Source organism: Callorhinchus milii, unplaced genomic scaffold (assembly GCF_018977255.1).
Source record: "Callorhinchus milii isolate IMCB2004 unplaced genomic scaffold, IMCB_Cmil_1.0 Scaffold4, whole genome shotgun sequence".
Classification (NCBI taxonomy): Eukaryota; Metazoa; Chordata; class Chondrichthyes; order Chimaeriformes; family Callorhinchidae; genus Callorhinchus; species Callorhinchus milii.
The window spans coordinates 22269306-22297212 of record NW_024704745.1 but is presented as its reverse complement, the minus strand read 5'-3'; the positions used below and the strand labels follow the sequence as shown (position 1 = coordinate 22297212).

The 27907-nt window shown below is 40.0% G+C and overlaps 1 protein-coding gene across 2 annotated transcripts; it reads left to right on the top strand.

Annotated features, from left to right (window-relative positions):
- The first annotated feature begins 12824 nt into the window (after nt 1–12824).
- Nucleotides 12825–27090, top strand: esd (esterase D/formylglutathione hydrolase). Of its 2 annotated transcripts, XM_007891759.1 has the most exons (9): nt 12825–12919; nt 14947–15022; nt 16833–16921; nt 17610–17708; nt 19233–19357; nt 20057–20176; nt 21546–21644; nt 25234–25401; nt 25834–27090. In XM_007891759.1, exons 1-9 carry the CDS (start codon nt 12892–12894, stop codon nt 25912–25914), a joined length of 885 nt encoding a protein of 294 aa, XP_007889950.1. In that variant the 5' UTR covers nt 12825–12891; the 3' UTR covers nt 25915–27090.
- The last annotated feature ends 817 nt before the right edge of the window (nt 27091–27907 follow it).

The window sequence follows — 27907 nt, the reverse complement described above, 5'->3', positions numbered from 1 at the left end:
ACACATTCAATTCCAGACACATGGAAAGTTTCATGCGTAGGTCTTGTGTAGGTCTCAATCTGGTTTGCATATTCTTAAATATAGTGATGGGATGCACGTGGGATGGGATGAACATGTATTTGTCAAACACCCAGCTGCCAAAAAAAATTGTCGGAAAACACCAGCATAATATAGTATAACTATAAAGTTATTCAGTGTCAGACACAATGTATTGCCTGTAGATTACGATAATATGAACCCTAATATATAATTTAACATCAATCATGAAATATTTAATCTGTACTTGCCCCATTCTTTCTATTTCCCACACATGTGGAGTCCTGTAGCTCAGCAGTTAGAGCACAAGCCTCTTAAGCAAGAGAACCCTGGTTCGATTCCTGGGCAGGGTGAAATCTGAGGCAAGTTTCCTTACTCCATACGCCTCTGTTTCTCTCTATCTATGACCAAGGCTCCCTCTGCCTCCTCAGCCTCCTGGATCTCTCTGCCACATTCGACACAGTCGACCACGCCATCCTCCTCCACCACCTCACCTCCCTCATCCTCCTTATTGGGACCACACTAGCATGGTTCGAATCCTACTTAACCAACCACCTCCATTTCATCTTGGCAAATGGTTTCTCCTCCCGTCCCTGCCCGGTCACCTGCAGGGTACCTCGGGACTCCACCCTTGGCCCTCTTCTTTTCCTTATCTATACGCTCCCTCTGGCCGATGTCATCCGCAGTCACGGGGTAAACTTCCACATGTATGCGGATGTCACACAAATTTACTTTGCCTCCTCCAGTACCAAGTCCAGGTCGCCGATGTTCTATCAGCTTGTCTGGCAGACATCAGGGCCTGGATGAGTGTAAACTTCCTGCAGCTGGATGTGGACAAGACAGAAGCCATATTCTTTGGCTCCTATCAATGTCTTCTCTCCTGCAGATCTAAACTCCTCAACCTCCCTGGGCTCTCCCTCAGACTCACTGAACCAGTGTGCAATCTAGGAGTCCAGTTCAACCCTCAGCTGTCCTTCCAGTCCCTGACCAGGACCACTTTCTTCCACTTCCACCACATTGTCCACCTCTGACTGTATCTTACCCCAAATGCAGCCAAACCCCTCGTGCACATGTTTGTCATCTCCCACCTGGATTACTCAAACGCACTCCTCACTGGTTTCCCCAGCTCCACTATTCAAAAGATCCAGCTCATACTGAAATCTGCCGCCCGCATACTGACCCAGACCAAACTCCGTACCCCCACCTCACCAGTTCTGGCCAGGCTCCACTGGCTCCCCATCACCAAATGGATCAACTTCAGGATCCTCACCCTTGTGTTCAAATCCCTTCACTCTCTGGCATCTCCGCCATTGTTAAGGGCTCTGAGACGCTACCCTGTGTGGAGGGTGCAATATAACTGCAAGTTGTTGTTGTTGACCTAGCTGTAGGTAAGAGCCCAGTTGTTAGTCGATTGGCGGATCACTTTTCGGGGGTAATAATTCCTCAAAAAAAATCCAGTCATTCAATCCACAACTGCTGGTGCTTCAAGGATTTATGCTTAACTTAACAAGGACTTTTGTTCGGCACAGAGTAGTTCATATTGCAGTAGACATGTAAATGAAGTGTTAGTACAATGTACAATATTGATCATGCACTTTAATGCTGGATTTGTTCTCCCTAGAGCAATCATTTGCAGCATTTGCAGAATGTATGTTCACAGTGCATGTTCAAGTAAGTGCATGTTCACAGCTCTTCTAACTCACACCTAAATGATGGTTTAATGCCATGAAAGACCCAGAAACAAAATTGGTTCTTTAATTACATTAAAAAGTTAATGGGTTCAATGAAATTCCAAAACTACATTATTTTAGTGTTTAAAAGGGCATTTGAAATTGGCTGCAGCCCAAAGCATTGGTTACATGAAGAAAGTACATCTTGGAGGTTATTGTAGGTGTGGAGTTTAGATTGAATCAAAACATGTACATAATAAGAACATAAGAAATGCTAGACAAAAAAAAACAAGATCCAGCTAGTTCGCCTTCCAACTTCCTGGTGGTCGCATGCACATATGGCCACATGTACATCAACAACAACAACAACAAGATTCCATTTATAGAGCGCCTTTCACGTCAGGAGGACGTCCCAAGGCGCTGCACAGTTGGGTCATGACCCGAGCAGGGGGGAAATGGTCAGGGTGAGGGGAGGGAAGGGAGGGAGAGAGGAGGGGGGAAATGGTCAGGGTGAGGGGAGGGAAGGGAGGGAGCGAGGAGGAGGAAGAGAGTCGAGAGGGGAGCTGAAGGCACGGTCAAAGAGAAAGGTTTTGAGACCGGCCTTGAAGGAGGAAAGGGAGGAAGCAAGGCGAAGGCACTGGGGGATGGAGTTCCAGAGCCTGGGGGCTGAGAGGCTGAAGGCCCGACCACCGATAGTAGGGCGGTTGGGGCGGGGGACGTGGAGCAGACCGGAGCCAGAGGAACGGAGGGTACGGGCAGGTAGGTAGGGGGATAGTAGGTTGGAGAGGTAGGAGGGAGCAAGGCCGTGAATGGCCTTGTAGGTGAGGATCCTCTGGGGGATGGGGAGCCAGTGGAGGCGAGCGAGGGTGGGAGTGATGTGGTCCCGAAGTCTGGTGCGGGACAGTACACGAGCTGCAGAGTTCTGAATGACCTGCAGCTTGTGGAGGGAGGTGGCGGAAGGCCGGCGAGGAGAGAGTTCCCATAGTCCAGCCTTGAGGTGACAAAGGCGTGAACCAGGGTTTCAGCGGCGTGAGGGTTGAGGTAGTGCCGTAATCTGCCGATATTTCGGAGGTGATGGAAGGCGGTGCCAGTTGTGGTGCGGATGTGAGGGAGAAAGGACAGCTCAGGGTCGAACAAAACGCCGAGGTTCCTGACTGGCTTTGAGAGGTGGAGAGTGCAGCCTTGGATGCTGATGGTGTCAGCGCCTGAGGTGCGGAGGCGCTGACGTGAGCCAATCAGGAGATAATAAGAACATAAGAAATGCTAGACGAAAAAAAACAAGGTCCAGCTAGTTCGCCTTCCAACTTCCTGGTGGTCGCATGCACATATGGCCAAACTACCTGTGTACTATATCCCTTAATGTTATTCCCTGAAAGAAAACGATCTAATCAGTGTTTGAAATAATCAACACTTCCTGCTTCAACCGTCTCCCTAGGGAGCCTGTTGCACAAGTTCACTATTCGCTCACTGAAATAGTGTTTATTGTGAATTTAACCCTCTTCAATCGCAGTCCATGTCCTCTGGTTTTACTATTCTGGACAAGTTGAAACAGCCTGTCATGATCTATATTGTCAAGCCTCTTTAGAATCTTAAAGACAGCAATCATGTCGCCTTTCAATCTTCTCTTTTCCAGCATGAATATGCCCAATTTACTTAGTCACTCTTCATAGTCCAGGTCTTCCGTTCCCTCAATCATTTTGGTTGCCCTCTGCATCTTCTCAATTTCTCCAATATCCTTTTTGTACTGCGACGACCAGAACTGTACACAATACTCTAAGTATGGTCTCACCAATGATTTATACAGTGGCAGGATTACCCCACTATTTGATACATCCCAACATCTGGTTTGCTTTACTCACTGCCACAAAGCATTATTGGGAGAGCTTCAATTTATTGTCAATCAGGAGCCCCAAGTCCTTTTCATTTTCCATACATATTATTTTCCTTCCATTCAAATAATAGTCCCTAACAGGATTTTTTGTCCCCACGTGAAGTACTTTACATTTCTCCACATTGAATTTCATCTATCACCGATCTGCCCAATTCCCACGTGTGTTCAAACCCTCCTGTAACTTATCTTGTTCAGCTTTGCAAACTTAGCCACTGTGCTTGTGACTCCTAGTTCTAGATCATTTATAAAAATATTAAACAAAATGGGTCCCAATGCAGACCCTTGTGATATGTGGTTTAATATGCAGCAATTTCTAACAGGATTCTTTATTAAGGAAATAAAAGGTTAATGGATTCAATGGAGTGTCCAAGAACAACATACTTTTAGGGTTTAAAAGTGCATTTGAAATTGGCTGTAGCCCAAGCATTGGTTACATAAAGAAAATAAACCGTGGAAGTTGTTGTGTGAGTGGAGCTTGGATTGAATCCGAATCATTAATTGTAGTTCTGCTTCAAAAGTAGAGCACGTCAAAGAGAAGGTCCACATGTCAACTTGATGTACTCATGGTTTACTTATTAAGGAATCCATAAGAAATGGACGCATATTAAAAATAATAATTATATGTGAAGACCTTCCTCTTCGAGTGTGCATATGGTCACCTCCGCCCTCTTCCCGGCTTGGAATCAAGCTCCACCATTGTTAAGCACTGATTCTACCCTGCAAGAAGGGTGCTATATAAATGCATAATCCTTCATTTGATATGGGCCTTTTCAAATTAAGACCTCAAAATGCTTCACAGGATTTATTGTAAAGTGTGGTGATTATATTTTGTGGATAAATCTGGCAGCCAATTTTTGTACAGCAATGTCCCACAAACAACCAGGAAGTGAATGATCAATTTTATTTGGGGGATTGTTAGCCAGGACACCGGGAGAAACATCCTTCTCTTTTGAATAGTGCCATGGGTGTCTCTTAACCTCTCATACAAAGGACAGCATCCCTTTAACAATGTAATACCACCAGCATTGTATTGGAATAGCAACCTGGATATTGAGTTCAAAGTCTTGATGTGGGGCTTGAACCCAAAACCTTCTGAATCAACTCAACTGAGCTATCATAATAAAGATGCATCGATAAGAGCAGCCTCGGACTTTAATCGATTGCAATAGTCTAATAGAAATTCCCGTATACTTTTGGTGATAATTGGGTCTAACATGCAGCATTTTGTAATCGATTCATACATGATGCTAACTGCAGTGATACATCCACTCTAATACAACCAACGTCCAATTACAGGAGCTCCCACAACTCCTATTATAAATCCCTGCAGTACTCCAAACATTACGGAGCAAATGATTGAAACATTCCATAGGACATTGTAATTTTCACCGGAAGGGCATGGAAACCATAATGAACAGCCAGCAAGATTTTACAATAAGTTTTCTCTCACAAATCTATTGGAATGTTTTCAAGAGGTAACTAAATCAGTTGATAAAGGCTAATGAGTGGATATAACTTACTGGGATTTTCAAAAGGCACTCAATACATTCATGAGTGGCCATCTGAAATAAGATTAATTTTCATGACAGTAAAGGCAAATTAGATAGAGGAAGTGAAAATTGGCAAAGCTGAAAATTGGCAAAGCTGATAAATGGAAATGGCTCATGAAGTTCGAGTGACGAGTGAAGTTCAATCTAAGCCTGATTTTTTTGCTGTTTACGTCATGCAATGTGTGAAAATAATTAAATGATTTCAGAGCAGTACAGTTAATCACAACAGTCTGGGAGGCTGTTTCTAATGGCTAAAGTAACAGACTCCTAACCACTTTTAAGGATTACCTCAAAAGGGGTTGGGACTTTTAGCCTCCCCTCTTATGAAAGGCAGGAGACGCAACTGAACAAAAGAATACTTCTAGTCCTATTATAAACCTTAATAAGGACCAAGTTAACTGGTCCAGTAAGTAATGGGTCTCACACTTATTGATGTGTTATTTAAATTATCTTTGTATTAGGTATCTTCTATAGATACAGAAGTATTTTGTTGTCATATTTGCAACACTTTACAGTATATCCTGTGCAGCATTTTCTCGCATGAAAACTCCCAGCATGAAAGTCACTATACCAAATGTAAAGATTATTATTGTTGTTGCTGAAACTAATTGAGCTTTGTGCTTGTGCATTGTTTACTTAAAGCCGCATTTTACCAGATCATACAACATTTACATTGGAAGAAGGTGGGTACTGGAAATATAGAAACAGGAGGAGGCCATTCAGCCCATCCAGCATGTTCCACTATTTTGTTAGATCATGGACAAGCTTTTAATTTAATTTGCAAAAGAATATACACCACATTAACCTAGATTCTCACCATACCAATCCCTTTAAACCCACGTATTAATCTAGTTAAAGCCATCCAAGGCTATTACATTGTTCCTAAGCGTATTAGCCCCAAATTGAGCACAAAACTGCGAATGAGGTGTGACCAGTGCTCTATACTGGAATGCTCTTTATGATAACAACATCAACTTGCATTTATATAGCACCCTTCATATACGATAATATCTCAGGGGGCTAATAACTGGGACACCAGGACTATCCTTTACCTCTTTTAATTGGGTCATGGGAGAACTATCTTCATTTTAATATTTTACCTGAAGGACATTGCTTCCAACATTATTTTTTTCTTCAGAGAAATAATCCAGATGGGGTCAGTGCAACAGCAACAACCAACATGAGCAGGGACACCACCTTTACAGTCAGATGTCTTTCTACACAACCTTTTCCATATCTCTGTAGTCTTCATTTCAAATTCCTATCCATCCTCTAAATGTCTCATTAGAGTCTGAGATCCTGCTGCATGAATTCCTCATTATAGAGCCATATTGTGAACAACACAGCAGAGTAAATCATTAAACTGTATAATAATAATAATAATAATAATAATAATAATAATAATAAGTGGGTGATACTGAAGTGCTACTTCATGCAAGTCATAAAATCTCATTTTCTAGTTTCCAAATGTTTGTCTTTATTTAAAAAAAAATCACCACCCAGAGAATAGTGGATAGCCGGAATAGCATAATAATGCCTGTGCAAATAGCATCCACTTGTTTAAGAGAAATCTAGATTTCTTAAGGAAGGAAAAGATCAGAAGCTATAAAATGGAAATTTAATCTGCCGTATGATATCAATAATCAGTGAGGCAGGGTTTGTATACAGAGAATTTATAAAGTGAGTTGTTATGTGGCACAAAACACTCTGATTCTCAAGGAAAATTTTATATCTCCATATATTGGATTTATGTATATTGATCACTGTTCATTATTCAACAACAATTTGCATTTATTTAGCACCTCTCACATAAAACACCACAAAGCACTTGACAAATGTAATGGTGGACCTGAGCAGGTGTTTCTGTGTTTTGAAAATGATATCAATCGAAATCGAAAGCCTGAGCATGCCATAATGTGTACCCTTTAAGGTAAAGTGCCCCTGTATGAAGTTCTGTCTTATTCACTAAATCACTCCTCAGAAACATCAATATTCAATTTAGGGTAGAGACATGCATTATTTTGTTTATTTTATATTTGGTTATTCTGACACAATACTATCATTTTACTGTATGGTTTGCAATTTTACTTGATTGCTTTATTTTACAGTTTTAGTTTAGTTGTGCAGGTTTAACAGTACACTATTTAGGGAGATAGCCCAAAAACTCCATCCATAAGAGATTAATTTTCCATTAGTGTATACATCAAGCTTTCTGTTATATCGGATTTTATCAATATGAGCATTTACTAGCTCATAAAACCATAGCAACACAGTTTTTTTGATGGAGGTATATATAGTGTTCCTCACTAGAACAGAGCTGGATCCACCATTAACCAGTACTACTCGCCTCTCAAGGGAGAAACCTGGGTGTTATTCCCATCAGGGCGAAATGTTGGGCAAGTTTCCTTACTCCACACGCCTGTTGACCGGTTGTTAGTTGAATGGCATATCACTTTTCCGGGTATAATAATACCCCAAAAATATTTCTAAAATATAATAATTTGGTTACTCAATCCACGACAGTTTGAGGGACTGCTGTGCACAATTGGTTGCTGTGTTTCACCCACAAATTACAGTGAATCCACTTTACAGTATATCCTATGAAGCGCTTTGAGACGTCTCAACGACGTGATAAGGCGCTAAATCAAATGCAAAGATTATTATTATTACTCTAAGAATCTTTATCAGTCAATACTTCTCAAAATAGTAACCATTTGTAATGTATTGTATCATCATTCTGTCATTTTAATATTACAAATGAACATTTGATAGTTTAGAGCTGAGAAAACATTTCACTAAATTATATTCTTCAAGGCAATGTGAATAGTCTACTAGTATTGTCTGTTAGGATTTATTAAAAAATAGTTTTTAAATCACATGAATTGTTTTAACATTAATAATAAATAGTACATAATAGTTTAAGATGCTATGCTGCCCATTAGAAGCCACAATCTCTGGTAAATTGATGAGTTAGGTACCTAATAAAACACACAAATCTCCGCCCTGTCTTCCAAGACTTGGCAAATGTATGCAAATGTGAAAAAATTGGACTGGAGGGAACAGTATGATTAAAGACTTAGTTTTTCTAACCAACTTTAATCCTGACTACGATGTTCCATGGTAACTTTTTATTCCTTTTACATTTTGAAGAGCAGCTTAATTTTTCAGATAGGTTACATTGGCCTTTGTCCACATGTTTTTTAAAAAGTATGTAATTGATTAATTCAACAATTAAACAATTTTTAAAAAATTATAATAATGATTTGGTCACTCAAACCATGTTTGTTGTGCGCAATTGGCTGCCACCTTTTTTCCACAAAATATACAATCAATTAATTTAGCAGTATATTCTGTGAAGCAATTTGAGATGTGTTAACAATGTGATAAGGCGCCATATCAAATGCAAGGATTATTATTATATTGTAATAAAGTGAATTATCTTGTAGATTGGTATGACTTCTATATTTCACAAGTTTTATGTACGCCATACATTTCCTTGAAGTATTTGCTTGATCACAAACACTTACCTTATACTAATAAAGACGTAATGTCTGTGTATCTGTCCGTCCGCCAAGAACTCGATAATCGATTGACATAGAGCAGGGGTGGGCAAAAGGCGGCCCGTGGGCCATATCAGGTCCGACAAATGATTCTATCCAGCCCGTCACTGTGTCTAGCAATAGAAAAAATTATAGTTTGTTCAGTCCCAGAAAGTCGCACAAATTTCGCGTTTGAATCCGACCGGGAACATCAGCCAATCACACTGCTTAGTTGTGCGCACGCTGCCTTAAGTGTTGAATCAGGCTGATGTCAGAAATGTACGGATTGGCAAATTTTCAAACACGCGTGTGCAGCAACCGCGGCAATACTTTTCACTGAAGAGGACGTTAATTTGAAATGAGTTTATCAAAGAAGCGGAAAGTGGACGCTGAAGGCCTGTATTATGCATGGAGCATGCATTATAGCTTGAAGTGAAAGGAAGCTGAAGTAAATGGGAATATCAGGATGAATTCAACACAAGATACTGGCACTCAATTATCTCTAACGGCTGGTGCCCTATTATCATGAACTCCAATCAAGAGTCCAGGCCTTGTTAGCTCCCTTTAACATAGGTTGATTGCCAATACCCATAAAAGGCAGTATCAGTCTTTATTTTCCTGTTGCACTGTCATTTATTGGGCTAGTTTCATACAGATAATCTTCCATTTTGTTTTAATGAGTTTTCCATTTATTAAGATGAGACCAATGTGTCTATAGTTTATAGGTATAGCTTTTTCACCTCTCTGGGAATATAACATCCACATTTGCTTTTTTCCAGTCTATTGGTTGAAATTCCGGTGGACAAATATTAAAAGAATTAATGTAATTTAGTTTTTGTTTTCCCGCCAGATCAGCTCCATGACTCTATCACCCCCACCCTTGCTTGGCTCCACTGGCTCCCCATCCCCCAGAGTTGAAAATCCTCACCCTCACCTTCAAAGCCCTCCACAACCTTGATCCTTCCTACCTCTGAGAACTGCTAATGCCTTATCGACCTGTCCGCTCCCTCTCCACAGCGGGGTCCGGCATGCTCCAAATCCCCCAGCCAGTTCGGCCCATCATCAGGCCTTCGCCTTGCTTCCTCCCTTTCCTTCTTCAAGGCATGCCTCAAGTTCCTCCTGTTCGACCGAACCTTCGGTCACCCTCCTAATCTACCCTCCCTGCTCTCCACTCTTCCTGATCTGGTTCAAATCCCTGACTGTCCAGCGCCTAGGGACATCTTCCTGACATGAAAGGTGCTATAGAAATGTAATTTGTTGTCCTTGCAGACATATCCTACTACAGTGACATTTCTGGAAACTGCTAACATTTCTGTCTATTATGTCCAATAATCCAAATAGAACGAGCACTTTTTGTATCAAAAACAGTGAAATATTTTAATGTGCTATATATTGCTCTTTCAACCAAACAGCTATATTGTTGAAGGTGTAAACTCTACAAGATTGTGATGAACAAATAAAGGATATTTTATATAAGGATTCATGGGAAATTATTTTTCGGAAACAAATGCACTTATCCAGTAATTTGTGAGCAGCAAACTCCTAGATGTCTTCACAATGTATTCTGTTTATTCTAGACATAAAAATATTTAATTAGTCCTGGACAAATGTGTTTATAGATGTGTTGAAATCTAAAATGACTCCAGAGAAGTTACGTTGAAATTCTGTTTCTGACAGATGGAGGAACTACATGTAATAAATTCACGTATTGTTTTATGTTGTTTGAGAACTACGGACGATGTGAATGCAACTGATCTGGCGGGAAAACAAAAACTAAATGACATTAATTATTTTAATATTTGTCCACTGGAATTTCAATCAAAAGACTGGAAACAAGTAAATGTGGATGTTTTATTCCAAGAGAGTTGAAAAAGGTACATCTGCCGACTATAGACACATTGGTCTGATCTTAATAAATGGAAAACTCATCTAAGCATACTGGAAGATTATCTGTATGAAAATAGCCCGTTCAAGTACTCAACAGGGGGCAGTGTTGTTCCATAAATCATTAACAGATGAAGTGAAGACGAGCGTTAGTTTATTCTGTAAATTCCATTAATTTATATTGATAAGATCAACACTGATTTATAGCTGACAAGTGTTTGTGCAAGCTATTTTTAACAAAAATTTGCTTTGAGTTGAGATCAGCTTACCTGCTTTACAATCAAAGTCAGCTCATCTCATTAAAAACAGTTCTTTGAAATTGTTGAGTTCCCTGACTACCTTAAAGACCTTTCTCTTCGACCATATCTATGGTCATCTCCCTTCTTTCCTCGATTGGGTGATAACTATGCAAAAGTGTCTCCAAAACACTTTTGTGATAATTGGGCACCAGCCCTCAAGGATAAGGCTGGGGGCTTGGGAGTGTGAGAGGAAAGTCTGGAGAAGATGGATGTACCCTTGTTAAAATAAACCTTTTTTGGGGTGTGACCCACACCCTCTTACAGACAGCTTGGAGAGAACTTGGAGTCCAGATAACTTTATTACTTGTGTCCTTTAGGAAACCGCTTAATATTGGATTTGGAAGACTAAATGATGGTATTTTGGTAAGCAACAAATATATTACTTTCCTTCCATTCAAATCCCTTCCATTCAGTCCCTTCCTGGATTGTTTTGTGCCCAAGTGAAATACTTTACATTTTTCCACATTGAATTTCATCTGCCGTCGATCTGCCCAATTCCCAAGTATGTTCAAATCCTCCTGTAACCTTATTCTTATTCAGCATTGCAATCTTCCACCTTCATTAGCTTTGTGTCATCTGCCAACTTAGCCACTGTGCTTGCAACTCCTAGTTCCAAATCATTTATAAAATACTAAACACAAGAGATCCCAAAACAGACCTTTGTGGAAATCCATCTGGTGATATTTTCCCAGTTTGATGACATTCCCTGTACTGCCACCCTCTTGGTTCTTCTGGTCAACCAGTAACATATCCATTGTAATACTCTTCCACTGGATCCAGCTTTCTTTACTTTCAGTAGCAGCCTCTCAAAAGGAACTGACAAAATCATGACTGAAATCCGGATATACAACATTCCTTTATCAGACCATCAAAGAAAACCCGTAAATTTAAATTGGCGAAACTTCCCCTTCATGAACCCATATTGGCTATCATTTGTAACTTTATTTCTGCCCAGGTGCTCTGTGATTTTATCCTTAATAAGAGTCTCCATCATTTTACCCACATGGATGTCAAATTTATTGGTTTTGTATCCTGGGTCACTTTTGTTACCTTTTTTATAAACAGGGGTAACATCTGCCTTTCTCCAGTCTCCCGGCACCCTCCAGTGTTCAGTGATTTGTGCCAATGTCTCTGCAACTGACTCCCGTAGTTCCTTAAGGATCCTTGGATGCAATTTATCCAGCCCCTGAAATTTATTAACTTTAAGTTGGTACAGTTGTTTGGCAACCATACCGTTTGTGATATCAATAATATTGCGACTTTCCTCTTTGACATACTTGAGTTCTCTTTTTAGATCAGATAGGTTACCTGTCTGCTCCTTAGTTGAAACAAAGAACTTATTTAGCACTATTGCAGCCTGTGCAGCATTATTTGTCATGTTCTTTCATGATCCCACCTTCAGTGGCCATATTCCATTGCTTGTTTTCTTTTTCTCTTAATGTAACTGAAAACATTTTTGTTCTTATCCTTCACAGCTCTTGCCATGTTCAATTCAAAGTTATTCTACGCCATTGGCTGTCATTGCCGTTGCCTGGCCGTCGCCGTTGGCTGTCATTGAAGTTGGCTGTGATTGCCATTGCCTGTCATTGCCATTGCCTGTCATTGGCTGTCATTGCCATTGCCTGTCGTTGGCTGTCATTGCCATTGGCTGTCATTGCCATTGGCTGTCATTGCCATTGCCTGTCATTGGCTGTCATTGCCATTCCCTGTCATTGGCTGTCATTGCCATTGGCTGTCATTGCCATTGCCTGTCATTGCCATTGGCTGTCAGTGCCATTGCTGTCACTGCCATTGGCTGTCATTGCCAATGGCAATCATTGGCAGTCATTGCCATTGGCTGTCACTGCCGTTGGCTGTCACTGCCGTTGCCTGTCATTGCCGTTGCCTGTCATTGCCATTGGCTGCGATGGCCATTGGCTGTGATGGCCATTGGTTGGCTGCTGTGGAGCCGGGTGCTGTGATTGGCTGAGGTGGGTGAGGCTGGGCGTTCCTTCCGGTCCACACTGTACAGTGGCCTTGCGGATGCTCCTCTCGCTCAGCCGCTGGACAGGTAGGTGGGGGAGGGAGGTGTCCGGGCCGGGTGCGGCCCGCGGGACAAGCTGCCAGCGAGCAATAGTTTGCCCACCTGGAGTCGGGGATCAGCAGCCCCTCCCCTCCCCTCCCCTCCCCCCCACCCCCCAGTGCCGGAGTCTGGCCTCACTGTGCAGGCAGGGAAGGAAGTCTGCAGTGGGTGTTGATGGCAGTGTGTGCACTGCTCTGCTCTGGCACTTGGACACACGACAGCTTCATTGTGACAGTTGTAACCTAACGTTAGTGTTGTGCACTGTGTTCTGCAGAAGCCCATATCCCTCCCTGTGTGTGACCCCCAGCACTGTGTTCCCAGGAAATAAGTCTTTGTGTCCCAGACAGCAAATGGGATTACTGCTGCTCAACTGGTGGGAGGATGTATTGCTGCTGATGATAAAATCCTTGCCTTTGACTGTTATATATAATAATAATAATAATAATAATAATCCTTGCATTTGATATAGCGCTTTTCACGTCGGGAGGACGTCCCAAAGCGCTTCACAGAACACTGTAAAGTGAATTGACTGTATATTTGTGGGCGAACGCGGCAGCCATTTGCGCACAGCAATGTCCCACAAACAGTCGTAGATTGAAAATGACCAATTTATTATTGTTTGGGTTTTTGGAGGGATTATTATTAGGCTCTGTGTGGAGTAAGGAAACTTGCCCAAGGTTTCGCCCTCTGCCTGGAATTGAACTCAGGTCTCTCACTTGCAAAGCGAGTGCTCTAACCATTGAGCTACAGGACTCCACAACTGTTGTGCCTCGCCAGGCTATTATTGCAAAGCTCTTCACGGGATTCACTGGTAGCGACTGTATTTTGCAGGTGAATCCGGGGTGGGGAGTCCTGTATCGCAGTGGTTAGAGCACTCGCCTCGCAAGTGAGGGACCTGGGTTTGATTCCCGGCAGTTGGGCTCCACACGCCTCTGTTTCACTAGCAGTAAGCGGGAATCTAGTTGTTGGTCAAGTTTCGCCCACGAAATATACAGTCAATTTACTTTACGGTATATTCTGAGAAGCACTTTGAGATGTCTCGGAGGTGTGATAAGGCGCCATATCAAATGCAAGGATTATTATTATTGTTCACACTTTAGGAACATGGACAAGCAGGGACAGGACAAGGCCGTTGAACCCATTGAGCCTCTTTCATCAATGGAGGTTATTCAATCTTCATGCTTTGCCATATACACAACAACTAAAATAACCAACTATTGTTATAATTCCCCTTAATTAACACAAAGATTACCATCCCAAATTCTGGAAGAATTGTAGAATTGGGCTCCGGCTGAAAAGGCTCTATCACCTTTTTAAAAGGTTAACCTGGAGAAGGTGAAAGGTTATATACCTGTGTAGAGCTTCTCAGAAAAGGTGATATTATAATAATAATCCTTGTATTTGATATAGCACCTTACCACGTCTTTGAGATGTCTCAAAGCGCTTCACAGAATATACTATGAAGTGAATTGACTGTATTTTGTGGGTGAAACATGGCAGCCAATTGCACACATCAGTGTGCCACAAACAGTCGTCCCACAAACACGATTGAGTGACCAAATTTTTTTTGTGAGATTGTGTTTTCTTGTGAAATTTACGGAGATCTATCTAAGATGAGCAATGAGGAAGACTCTAGATTTTGAAATAAAACTAGAGGGAGGATTTCAAATCATAACTATTAGTAAAGATTTAGCGCTCTGAGATGCAACCCCATGTGAAATGGCGCTATGTAAATTCAAGTTATTGTTGTTGATGATATGGTACAAAGTATTATATCCTCACTGTTTTGAGTTGAAAATTCATTAATATATCACCCGCTCTAGCTCTTGCTCCAGCTATGATTTATTGGGGGTTTTTGTGTGAGAGAGTGTTGGAAGTTTATGTTTTGACATCTGATTGTAAAAACTATGCATTTGTGTCCTAAAGGCTAACAATTGATTTTCAGCAATGAAGAAAGTCCAAGCTCAATGCAATTCTGTTTGTACAAAGAGTAATAGTGGTATGTTTTATAACAGTGGTAAAAATGGCACTGACCCAAGTTTCAAGCAACAAGTGCTGTGAAGGTTATCAGAAAGTCTTTGAGCATGAGAGGTGAGTATTGTATTTGCAATCAACTACACCCAGTGTGGAAAAATTCCACCTCTGTTTTAATTTACTTTATTTATCTAGCATTTTAGAATTTGGCAAATTCTTAAAGGCAGCCACAGCCCTGTTTCTTAAAACAAATACAGAAAAAAGCAATTCAAAGGTTAAGAACAGCAAAAAAGCGGCTTTAAAGTAATGACTGAATTCAACAATTTTCTAAATCTAGTCCCTCAGAAATGTTATATAAATAGAGTAAATCTAGACAATTGCTTCCCAATTCTTTATTTCTTATAATTCAGATTTGCAATTGCTTCCCAATTCTTTATTTCTTATAATTCAGATTTTGAGCACTTGCATTGCTTCAAAGATTTAGTATCATCATGTCACCAAAAGATTTATATAATCTCCAAGATAGGCTATTCTGGAAAAAGTTACCAAATCAATAAAATACAAATGTACCTTTATGTAGTACCTTTCACGTCAGGAGGATATCCTTGGCACTAGACAGTCTTAAGGTTTACAGCTGAATTAGATGTGGGGCTGAGTGAGGTGGGGGGCAGAAGAGGAAAGATGGTGAAAGCGCTCAAAGAGGAAGGTCTGGAGGTGGACCTTAAAGGAGGTGAGGGAAGGGGGGAAATCAAAGGGATGGAGTAACAGAGGGAAGGAGCTGAAATGCTGAAAGCCTGATGAGGGGGTGGGGGCCGTGAAACAGGCCAGTGCCCGCAGAGTGGAGGGAGTGTGTGGGTTTCTAGGTCTTCAAGAGGTTAAAGAAGTAGGATGGGGCAAGATAATGGGTGGATTTAAAGGTTAAGGTGAGGATCTTGAACTCGATCCACTGGAGGATAGGGAACCAGTGGAGCCAGGCAAGGATGGGGATGTTAGACTTGCTGAGCCCAGTGCAGGAAAAGACAAGATACAGAGTTTTGGATAGTCTGCAGCTTTTGAAGAGAAGAAGTGGGTAGTCCAAAAAGCAGAGAGTTGGCATACTTCTAGCCTAGACCTGATGAAAGCATAGATAATGGTCTTAGCAACCCAAAGGGAGAGTTAGTGTTGGAGATGGGCAATATTACAGAGGTGGGGGAAAGCTCGTGGATCAGATCATGAACGTGAGTTTTAAAGGACAGTTGCAAGTCAAACAAGACACCAAGGTTCTGTACTGGATCCATGATGTGGAATGTACATCCAAATAGTTTGATGCTGTCAGCGCCTGTGGTGAGAAGACACTGACAGGAACCAGGCAGGTGAGCCTCTTTCTTGCTGACATTCAACTGAAGTTAGAGCTCATTTAGGATCTGATGTCTGCCAGGTAATCAGTCAGGATAACAGTGGTCCTGGAATCAGGGGTGAAGGCAGAGAAATGGAGTTGAATGTCACCGCATACATCTGGAAGTTAACTCCATGCCTGTGGATGACATCACTAAGTGGGAGCATTTTTAGCCCCTGGGTCCAATAAGGGGCCCAAAGAGGAGAGGACCGAGGATACAGCTCTGAGGATTGCAGCATGTGACAGTTCAGGGGAGGAAGGAAAAGCTGTTGGCTGTTGAAGTGTGGACATTGAGATAGGTAAGAATGAAACCTGGAAAGGACACACTCATCAACGTGGAGCTGAGAGGAAAGGTAGTGAAGAAGGACAGAACGGTTGACAATGTTGAAGGTGGCAGAGAGTCTAGAAGAACGAGGAGTCAAAGAGACAGCCCTGGCAACAGATAGATGAAAACATTTCAAAATAATTGAACTGTTTCAGTGATAATGCTAGATATTAGTCATCTTATGAAAAATACTGAACAAAAATTATTTTGTATTTTTTTAATAACAGCAAGGAGCTGAAATGTAAGATGCGGTTTGGAATATATTTACCACCAAAAGCAGAGAATGGGAAATGCCCGGTGCTCTACTGGTTGTCAGGTAAATGTTCATAGTCTTGTAAAACTTTTTATATGGTTGTTGAGCTCATTAAACGCTTCAGAAATCATTTGAAATGTCTTGTATGGAAAATAACGTATCAATTTTAAAAAAAAACAAGAATATTTATTCAGTAAAATTTATTCAGTATAGTCTACTGATATAATCTGAATAAAGTAAGTGTGTTATTGGTATTAATTCCTGAAAAAAATAATAATTTGGTCCCTCAATCCACGACTGTTTGTGGGACACTGCTGTGCTCAATTGGCTGCCACGTTTCGTCCAAAAAATATACAGTCAATTCACTTTACAGTATATTCTGTGAAGCGCTTTGAGACGTGTTGAAGACATAAGGCTGTATCAAATGCAAGTATTATTATAAACAATGCAATGTTTGCACTGAGGGCCCATGTCCTATCCAGGCCGTGTGAAATTGCTATTAATTTCTTTTAATTTAACTACGTCATATTCAAGCCATGTTAAACCATTAACCACACTCTGCTGAAAGCCTTACTGTAATTACTGATGGTTTGAAAGAAAAAGACTTGAATTTTTATTTTTTTATAATGGGAAATTGGTTGCATTGTTTGGGAGCTTTAAGGCTTGCAAGATCAGATTTATTTTAATTTTGAAGTGTAACTAGAAAGGTAAAATGTGCTGTAGTTTGAATCCTTTTCCAAATTTCCTTTAGGATTAACTTGTACAGAACAAAACTTCATAACAAAATCAGCTGGTCAGCAAGTAGCAGCAGAACACGGGATTATCATTGTAGTTCCAGACACCAGCCCTCGTGAGTATTTGGGTTTTTGAAATTGCTCACTTGAATAATGGCATATTTCCTAAAATTAATATAAACTTTAGGGCCGTTAAAATTGTTTTTCTATGAGTTTGCATAAATTGAAGAGTTTAATGTCTATCACAATATCCCAGTTAACAGGGTCCCAGATGTCAAAAGAACAGGCTATAAACATTTTATTTAAAACTAGCTGTACCTGTTGCAGCTACGCTTGTAATCAAAGCATCCCATATGGATTGTAGATTTCAGTGATACTACTTACAAACCATTTAACACAGGGTGTGTACACTTTAAGCAAAACTGGCAAAGATGTTTGATGAGCTTATTTAGGTTACTGACCCAAACGATAGATCCCCGAAACAGAATATGCGCATGACATTCCCCCATGCAAGACCTTTCTGATGCAGTATAAATCATGTCTCTGCATCAATTGATTATTGAGTTCTTAGGACAGACAGACATTGCGTCTTTATTAATATAGAAAATTATATTGAAAGGCGTGGTTAATCAGAGTGAGTTTTTTTTCTATTAGCATTGGCATAATTAAAGTGAATACAAATGTGATGTGAGAATTTTAATGAAGTTCTGTTTTTTAAATTCAGCTTTTATCCTTTGTGTGCCAGCCTGGCTTAGGGTAGCACTCTCAGCCCTGAGTCAGAAGGTTGTGGGTTTAAGACCCACATCGGAACTTGGAATCACATAGTCTGACAGCACTGGGGGTTTGTTGCATTGTTGGAGGTGCCGTCCTTCGGATGAGATGTTAAACTGAGGTCCCATCTACCAGTTCAGGTGGACGTTCAAGATCCCATGGCACTATTCAAAAAGAGAAGGGAGTTTCTCCTGATGTCCTGGCCAATAATCTCACAAATAAAATAAAATTGGTCACTCACTCCATGGCTGTTTGTGGAATGTTGCTGTGCCCAATCTGGCTGCTGCGTTTCACTAACAAACACACTTTACAGTATATCCCGTGAAGCGCTTTAAGATGTGTCAAAGACATGGGAAGGCGCAATATCAAATGCAAGAATTATTTAATACTGTCCACCTGAACAACAAACAACAACAACGAAATTACATTTGTTTAGTGCCTTTCACATCGGGAGGACGTCCCAACGGGCAGATTTGATGTCTCATCTGAAGGGCGGCACCTCTATCAGTGTAGCACTCCCCCAATACTACTCTGGAGTTGCTAGATAATTCACATTTAGTGAAAGGAAAAACTGCTAGAAATAGTCCTGTCCAGTGAGCACATTTCCTTTTACTCATTCATAGATCACTATTAACGCTATTACAATACAAATACCTGAAGGAATTGCTATAATGGCAAGTGGCTGAAAGTGAGTTCCTACCAGAAGGGAACAGTTGGCAGATCTTTAGGGACATCATCTGTTCACTAGTGTTAAACTGTAAAATGTGTAACTTCTGTGTAAGGCATATAAATCATTGACTCAGTCCAATCTTGTTCTAGGACTCGTTCTGTTTTACAAATGTAATTACTTGGGTGTTATTTTGTTCTAGGTGGCTGCTGTATTGAAGGCGAGGATGATAGTTGGGACTTTGGCACAGGTGCTGGGTTTTATGTTGATGCCACAGAGGAACCTTGGAAGAGAAACTACAGAATGTACTCCTACATTACAGATGAGGTGCTTATGGTTACACCACCAAAAACATGCATTTGCTTTACAGTTGTGAAAGCAAAAGGAGAATATTATTGAACCAGAAAGCTGTCATTCAAATGGGGAGTACCCCAAATGAGAGGATAGTAAGTCAGCGCTTTGAGATGTCCTCCCGATGTGAAAGCCACTATACAAATGTTGTTGAACCGAAGTGAGGTGGAAATAAATTGTCATGAAACTAGATCAAGGTCATTTGCAGAATTTAGACAGGTGAAGACAATCAGAATTATTAAAGAAAACTACTACTGTGATTAACATCTGTAGTTACCTGAACATATATACTGAGTGTGTGTTGGTAATAGAGGAAGTATATTCAGCCTAGTCAATTATAAAGAAAGGAGCAGAACTACACTCCCTCCCCCCCCCCCCCAATTCCAGGCTGGAAATTGGACTTTGAATTTAAGAATGCTTTGCAGAATTGTACAAGATCTGAATGTTTAAGAGTGGAGTTTTAAGAAGCAGAAGGATTTTAGACCACTGGTCTGCAGTGGACACCACTGAGCTTGAGTTTGGACCAAACAGCAACGTATCACTTGCATGTTTGCTTTGCACTGTTTTGTAGATTTCTATGTATAGAGAATCAAGCTCTTATTATTTATCACTGTTTAAAAGTAGCTAGTGCAGTTTAACATGCTAATCACTATTTTCTGGTTTTGACCCCATCAGTTGCCTCGTCTTATAAGTGCCAGTTTCCCTGTTATTCCAGAAAAGATGTCTATCTTTGGTCACTCAATGGGCGGTCATGGGGCTCTAATCTGTGCTCTGAAAAATCCCGGAAAATACAAGGTACAGACACTAATCTTCGAAGGTTTATCAGAAATTAAATCAAAGCTGTACGCTATACAGAAAAAACAAATGCAAAAGGAACATTATAAAACGTGTTAATAAGTGTTAAATAAGTCTTCAATAAGTGTTAAATTACTCATAGTGGTGCAGAGTTTCTGCTGCTGCTATTCCTATGTAGAGCTGTGTACCAGCTGACGCATAAGGGATTTCCTGATGCAGAGAGGTATAACCTGATGTACTCATGCAGCATACAAATCTGTTGCTGAGGGAATTGCCATTGGCATTGATAATAGGGTACTTGGAGACAAAGTGAAACCCTACATCTTTTAGCAAGAGAATAGGCAAAAAGATATGGGAATGAATGTGTGAACCAAAGGGAAACAAACAAGTTTTAAAAATTTTTTTTAAAGTCACCTTTATCCTCTCTCCCCCACTCCCCCAGTTTATATCATAACATCAGAAGTAGACAAGATATTTCTTATACTTTAATAAAATTAATTATGTATGTGGCATCTTTGAGGCAATCAATTTCAGATCAAAAACTTAATTTATAATTTTTTTATTGCTGTAGGTTAGTTCTTTACTATTCAAACATTGGAAGAATGCTGGCCTCTATGACAGCTTTTGCTGCATATTAAGTCTCCTGGCTGGTTAAGAAAGTTAATCAAACAGAAGATTTTCAATTCCTTTGCTAAAACCTCACAGGAAAGAACATTTATTATTCTGTCAGACAGCATCTGGTCTGGATGTTAAGTTAGCTGTCTATTCAGTCCACAGACCAAGGAAGCACTTAATGAGTTTTGATTCAAACTGATGTCTGTCAAATGATAATTCGGTCATCCATTCTTGTAAGATTTTTCTAAAATCAAGGGCTGACAACAGCTTCTTTGAGTGGAGAGTTAGTACAAAAAGGGGATTATGTCAAATGGAACTGATGCAAAGTTGTCGTAATCACGAGAAATGTTTGAACCAAGTTTCAGAATTTTCATTCTCGTTTTTTTCCCCCACTTTAAGATATTTCTATAGAACATAAAATTGCAAAAAGGGTTCAGCAAAAGCTTTTTCTGTAAATATCACTATTTTTGTTCTGATGAAAAAACAATACAAATGAACTATATATATTAGTCTTTACGGAACTTAAAGAAATTTATGAATGTTTATTTTTGTAACAATTTGTGTAAATTATATTTATTGATTAGCTAAATAAGGTCTCAACTTGTGTTGGAAAATATAGACAGTAGGAAACCATGTCATAATCGCTTAACATCTTGAATCAACATGCAACTATGTCAAAGACTGGAATTAAATAATTTACTCTACCTCATCTTTTCTGCTTTTACTATCCTAATCTGCAATAATATCTGGACAGACTGTATCAGCATTTTCGCCAATCTGCAACCCCATGCAGTGTCCTTGGGGCCAAAAGGCATTTATTGGATACCTTGGTTCGGATCAAAGCAAATGGGAGGTAAGGCTTAATATGAAGGAAATGTGATTAACAGGGATGTGTAACAGCCTGGCTCAGTTGGTAGCACTCTCTCTGAGTCAGAAGATTGTGAGTTTAAGCCCACGTCGAGACTTGGAACTCGTAATCTTGACTGATGCTCCAATCCAGAACGAGGCTATGCAGCATTATTAGAGGTGCCGTAGTTCAGATGAGGTGTTAAACTGAACGCCCGTCTGCTTGTTCAGGTTGATGTTAAAGATCCCATGGCAATATTTGAAAAACAAAAGGGAGTTTATCCTTGTATCCTGGCCAACAATCCCTCAAATGTAATCGGGCAATCACTCCATGACTTTTTTTGGGACATTGCTCTTTGGATCTTGCCTGTTCCATTCACCCACGAGGTACAGTCTTTCCACTTTACCATATATCCTAAAAAAGAACTTTGAGATTGTCCTAGTGATGTGAAAGATACTATATCAAATATATGGATTATTATTTTAGAGAATAATAAAGTATGTTATTTTAATCCATACTAAAGAAGTCCAAATATTGCTCTACTTATTTATAAAAAAGCATAGTAGTGACCCATCTATCAAACTTTCCAATCCCCATGTGTATGTATACATGTGATCCACAGAGTTGCAAATCTAAGGATCAGCAAAGAATGTGCATAGTCGGTGGAAAGCTTGAGGCAAAGGCACATGCAAGTCAAAAGCCTCCTGGAATAGCAGTCACATTGCTACTCTCAGGACTCTTCAGTTTTAAAGATCCTCAATACTCTTTCTTTTCACAAGTGACAATCTTAGCAGAGCTGAAACCTTCTCTACAAGAGAAACTTCAGGGTTTCCTACAAAAGACAGTGCTGCGTTAATGGAAAGGTGGCATTAACTAAAATCTGAGGTTCAGCCTGGTCAGTCCTATCCTGTTTAGATTTTGGGGCCATTTTTCTATTGCTGTTCTATTCGAGTAACTTGTAGATTCAAACCCTACCTCTTTAAATGTGCCTATTGCCACCTCCCTTTCCCTTGCTTAGTGTCCAACTTGGTCTCTGTGAAGCACTTGGAGATGTTATCCTATGGGTACGGCCTTATATAAATGCAAGTTGTAGATTCGTCAGCAAAAATGTCTTGTTCAAATGCTCTTGCAGAACAATTGTAGAAAATGGTAACCGAGGAATAGGGTAAGAAAGGGAGGGACCTTCCGTGGAGTTTAAGACTGGAGAGTCTTGTGTTGCTGGCACCTTGAAACCACGAGAGCAGGAAAAATAATAATAATAATCCTTGCATTTGATATAGCGTTTTTTACGTCTTCTAGACGTCTCAAAGCGCTTCACAGAATAGGCTGTAAAGTGAATTGACTATATTTGTGGGTGAAACGCAGCAGCCAATTGCACACAGCAGTGTCCCACAAACAGTCTTGGATTGAAAATGAACAATTTATTATTGTTTTGTTTTGGAGGGATTATTATTAGGTGTGTAGAGTAAGGAAACTTGCCCACGGTTTCGCCCTGCTTGGTATTGAATCCAGGTGTCTCGCTTGCAAGGCGAGTGCTCTAACCACTGAGCTGCAAGACTCAATAAAACGCCTGATCGAAATTTTTGGATGTTAGCACAGGAAGCAGAGACAGTCACAACAGGCTCAATGGTCTGTGATCCAAATTCCTACACAGTATTCTTGTGAATTGTGGACAGTTTTGTGTAGCAATCTTGTAACCACCGTGAACAGGGTTGAAACTGTACAACTTTACTTTAAATAGATTCTCTCAGCCAGCTGTAAAAAAAAGAACTTGCATTTGTGACATAATGCCTTATCATGCTACAAGACTCAAAGGGCTTCAAAGTTAATCATTATGAAGTCCAGTAACCACTTGCGTCAGCAAAGAGTCACAAGATAAATAACCCAATTGATCTGAAGCATTGTTGGCCAGGATCCTCTGCTAGAAAACAAGGGACACATTCAACCATTAGTTTTGTCCAGTTTAAACATCGATCTTGGAAGTGCATAAAAATGTGCACCACCAAGTCTCATGATGAAGCACTTTTAATTTTACAGAGTACAGCATTCATCTGTTCTTTTCCAATTAATCGTTCTGAGGTTTTCCTGTATGTTTGAATTATTTATTGGATGGTAATGGTTTGTGACTTCTTTTTTCAATGTCCTAAGCTATCAGCTGAACTGATTATCCTTCTTTAGACAGGAAGATAACCAGTGTGAGGGCCAGGGCTGTGTACCACACAAACCTGCTTGTGTTAGGAGAGTGCTGTCAGATTCCTAGATAAATCCTATTTCATAAATGGAATGAAATGTATTTTGCATATCAAGCTTCTTTTTTTACTTCTATTAGAAAACAATATACCAAAAGATTGGTCTAGTTCTTTCAGTTAAAGTTTCAGAATATCTTTAAATTCCAAGTTAACATACTAAAAAATGTTTCAGTAATAAAATAATTAATTCTGTATGTTTAAATCTTGTAATGTTAGTAAAACATTTAGATTCCCTTGTCCCCTCAAGGGTTGGGGGAAAAAAGATTGTTGGTCGCAGCCTGTAGGTGGACTGTTTGTTCTCACTCACAAAAGGATCAAAATAATGCCCCTATAAAATAAGACTGTTTTGAATGTTAATTGTAAACCAGCATCTGGAGTATTGAGAAGATGAAACTTTGTTTCTGCATGCTGTCAGAGTGAAGAAGAGTTCAGTATTGACATTAGTGTGTTGATACTAAATAATAATAAAATAATCTTTGCATTTGATGTAGCGCCTTATCACATCTTCGAGACGTCTCAAAGAATAAAGTGAATTGACTGCATTTAGTGAGTGAAACGTGGCAGCCAATTGAGTACAACAGTATCGTACAAACAGTCGTGGATCTGGTGACCAAATAATTTTTTTAATTTATTTTTTGATGGGATTATTAACCCTGGAAAAGTGATCTGCCAATGGACTATATAAATGCAAGTTGTTGTAGTACCTCCCCCCCACTCCACATGCTCGACACAAAATGCAGCACTCTACCCTGGCGAAGAAAAATTCTGTAGTGTTTCATCTCAACCTCGATCTGCCTTTAAACCCAGCCTAAAACCTACCCCTTCGACCGAACCTATATTCAACCCCTTCCTTCCTACTCCTAGTTCTGCTCCAATCCAGTCACTGTGAAGCTATCCATCGTGAAGGGCACTGCATAAATGCACTTTGTTACTATCATTGTTCAAATACTCATCAACAACAACTTGCACTTACACAGCACCCCTCTCGGGGGGCAGCGTCCCAGAGCACCTAACAGTGGCAGAGCCCGACGCCGAGCAGGGGAGGGAGGAGGTGACTGTAAGCACGATCAAAGAGGAAGGTTTTCAGTCATGATCTAAGAGGGGAAAAGGCGGAGGGGATGAAGCAGAGTTCCAAAGCCTCGGGCATAGTGACTGAAAGCATGGCCGCTGATGGTGGAGCGAAGGGGATGAGGGACAAACAGCAGGCCGGAGCCAGCTGAGCAGAGGCAGTAGGTAGTGGAGTGGGGAGAGAGGAGATCAGAAAGGTCTTAGGAAGGTGCCAGGGCGGGAAGTGATTTGTAAAGCTTGGGCAAGTCACCATGATGGAACTTCTCTCTTCCCTTTAGTCTTATGACGCTACCTGTCTGGCGGCTGCCTATTCAGGACCCACCCTGGATATACTAATTGATCAAGGAAAGGACGATCAGTTTCTTGCAGCTGGACAACTGCTCCCTGACAACTTAATAGCAGCCTGCACAGAGAAAAAAATACCTGTTGTTTTTCGACTACAGCAGGTAAGTCTTAAAGAATAGACTAGTCATTGAACTCTGCTGTAATAATCTATTTATGTATGTTTGTTTGGACTCTAAATGATTGACATCTTGAATGACTTTGCCCAAGGTCATATTCTTTTTTTTGATCAGCTGGACAGGATTTTTATTACTGTTAAATATAAACCTCCTTTTGCTCTAGTGCAGACTCTGTTTATTATAATATGGAGCTCCTCACTGTGGAGACATGAGAAAATCACTCTGAAAAAGAGTCTGAGCATTTAGGTGCAGGCAGACTTGTAATATAAAAGCATCGACCTGTGATCTACCCTTTTCTATCCTTTGAGCAGGCTTCTCTGGCTAAATTCCGTCAGTTTTGATGAAGGGTTCGGGGCAAACCCTCTTTCTGATGCATTATTAGGATTTTCATCTCTTATGTTTCCTGTTTTCCTGCAGGGATACGATCACAGCTACTTTTTCATTTCTACGTTCATTGGAGATCATATCAAGCATCACGCAAAATATCTGAATGCTTAGAAATACGCAGCCAATGAAGAGCACCTCATTCATTGTTTAATTATGTGATGTATTGACATGACGATTCTCTGATTATTCATACTATGTCAAAGACAACTTAGTTGATTTCTTTCCATCTCTTTTCTTCCTCTCCTCGATAAGGCTTTTCCAAGATAGCTGATGCTTGAGATGACTTGGAATCATTGTATTCGATTGTTTTGAAACCTGAATTCAGATCGTCTTTGAAATGGCTATTTGTATGACCATAAGATTTGTTCTAGATGTTCTGTCCAATTCATATTATCACCACACCAAACTGAGAAACCAAAATGTGATCCAGAATAGTTAAAGTGCTGAGGCTTTTTGTAGCAAAATACTAGTATTATTCAGTACAAACACCATTGGAACATGCAGTATATACAGTTGTTCAAGGTATTACAATTTCAAACAACTGCACAACAAAATTAAAGTTTGCGTGATTTGTTACATTTTCAATTACAATTTGAGATGGGATGGTTTAACTTACCTGCTCTTTCCCCCAAACCTATTATATTTGGCTGTATAATCATTTTCTTTCATCATCTCTCAGAATCAATTAGGTTTACCAGTGCAGAAATGAAGCAGGCAATAATAGATCTAGGGTAAATTTAAGTTAGATTAAACATCATTGCCAATGTGGCAATCCATGAATTTCCCACATCTATATATTTTAAAATGTAGCAGTACTGTATGCCACGGTGGATTTCAGGATGTGTGCGCACCATGGTGGATGCCAAAATAAAATTGACAAATTTGTCTTTTTAAAAATGAAAATCAGGTATTTACTAGAGAAAAACAGTAAAAAGCTTTTATGGTTCATAAGTATATTCAAGATTCTCTGTTCATTTACAAACCTTGGCAGTGAAATGTACTGATCACCAAGGGCTTTGAATTGTCCAGTAGAGTTTGATACTCATCCACCATGGCAGTTAAATTTAACTCAGAACCAGCTGCCTCAACTAACATTTTGTGCTATTTTAGAAGCAGATTCATCATACCATACTTCTACTGTACTTGACCGAATGCTGCAGTGAATATTAGAACAAGGATACAATTGATTAAATATTCTTCTGTTATCTGGAATAAATGTGGAATTGTTTTTGTAATCCTTCGATTGACAAAAAATGTATGGAATTAAAAGTTGATCAGTTAGTTGAAGTTGTTTACTTTATCCTGTATTACTTACAGCAAATGTTCCAACTTGTCTAGCTCTGTGGAATTCACCAGCTTTGGACTTGGCTCATATAACCTTTCTAGGATGCCAAGCAGCTGTCTCTCATACTTCGTTCCAAGTTTAATATTCTCAAAGCTCCCATTATAAACCCCAGAAATTTTCATGGCAACTGAATTTGATCTGTGTTCTGTCTAAATGACCTTTTGAATGCAGTGAAACCAGAGTTATTTTGCTTCTTAATTCCAGATATTTTGGACTGCTCTCCAGACTTCTAGTGCTGACTGTTAAGATTTGTGAGGCATTTGTCTACAAAATACATAGCGACTACAATTTTCAGTAGATCCTGTGAAGTACTTTGAGACATCCTCTTGATGTGAAAGGTATTGTATCAAAAATGTAAGGATCAGGATTAATTATAAACTCTTAACTGTCTTTCGTTTATTTGCAGCTGGAAGATGATCTTGACTGAATCGTAGAATTCTTTAATTAAAAAGCCTTTTAGCCGATTGAATTTTAAGAGCCAGCCGTTTAATCCCTCTCCCTCAGTTTCTTTTTCAGATATTTGTGCAATTTATTTTAAAACTTATTTGGAAAATATTAAAAATATTTGGAAATGCCCAAAGAAAAAAATTCACTCACTCAAAAATATCAAGAGGTCAGACAAATCAGAGAAGCCTGTGACCTTGAGATAGTTTCTGTTGTGCGGCAGAAAAACAATCAGAAGTTTGAAGTGACGCCTTATTTGTGTGAGGAAGAGAAATTGTACACAGCAAATGGAGGACACACAAGTCTAACCTCGTG

Bases quoted from the DNA above. Each gene is read 5' to 3' on its own strand.
- esd (XM_007891759.1), top strand. From the start codon at position 12,892: ATGCTCCTCTCGCTCAGCCGCTGGACAG. The intron at 15,023-16,832 runs GTGAGTATTGTA...TTTTAATAACAG, and splicing joins AAAGTCTTTGAGCATGAGAG to CAAGGAGCTGAAATGTAAGA. The intron at 20,177-21,545 runs GTACAGACACTA...ATATCTGGACAG, and splicing joins AAAATCCCGGAAAATACAAG to ACTGTATCAGCATTTTCGCC.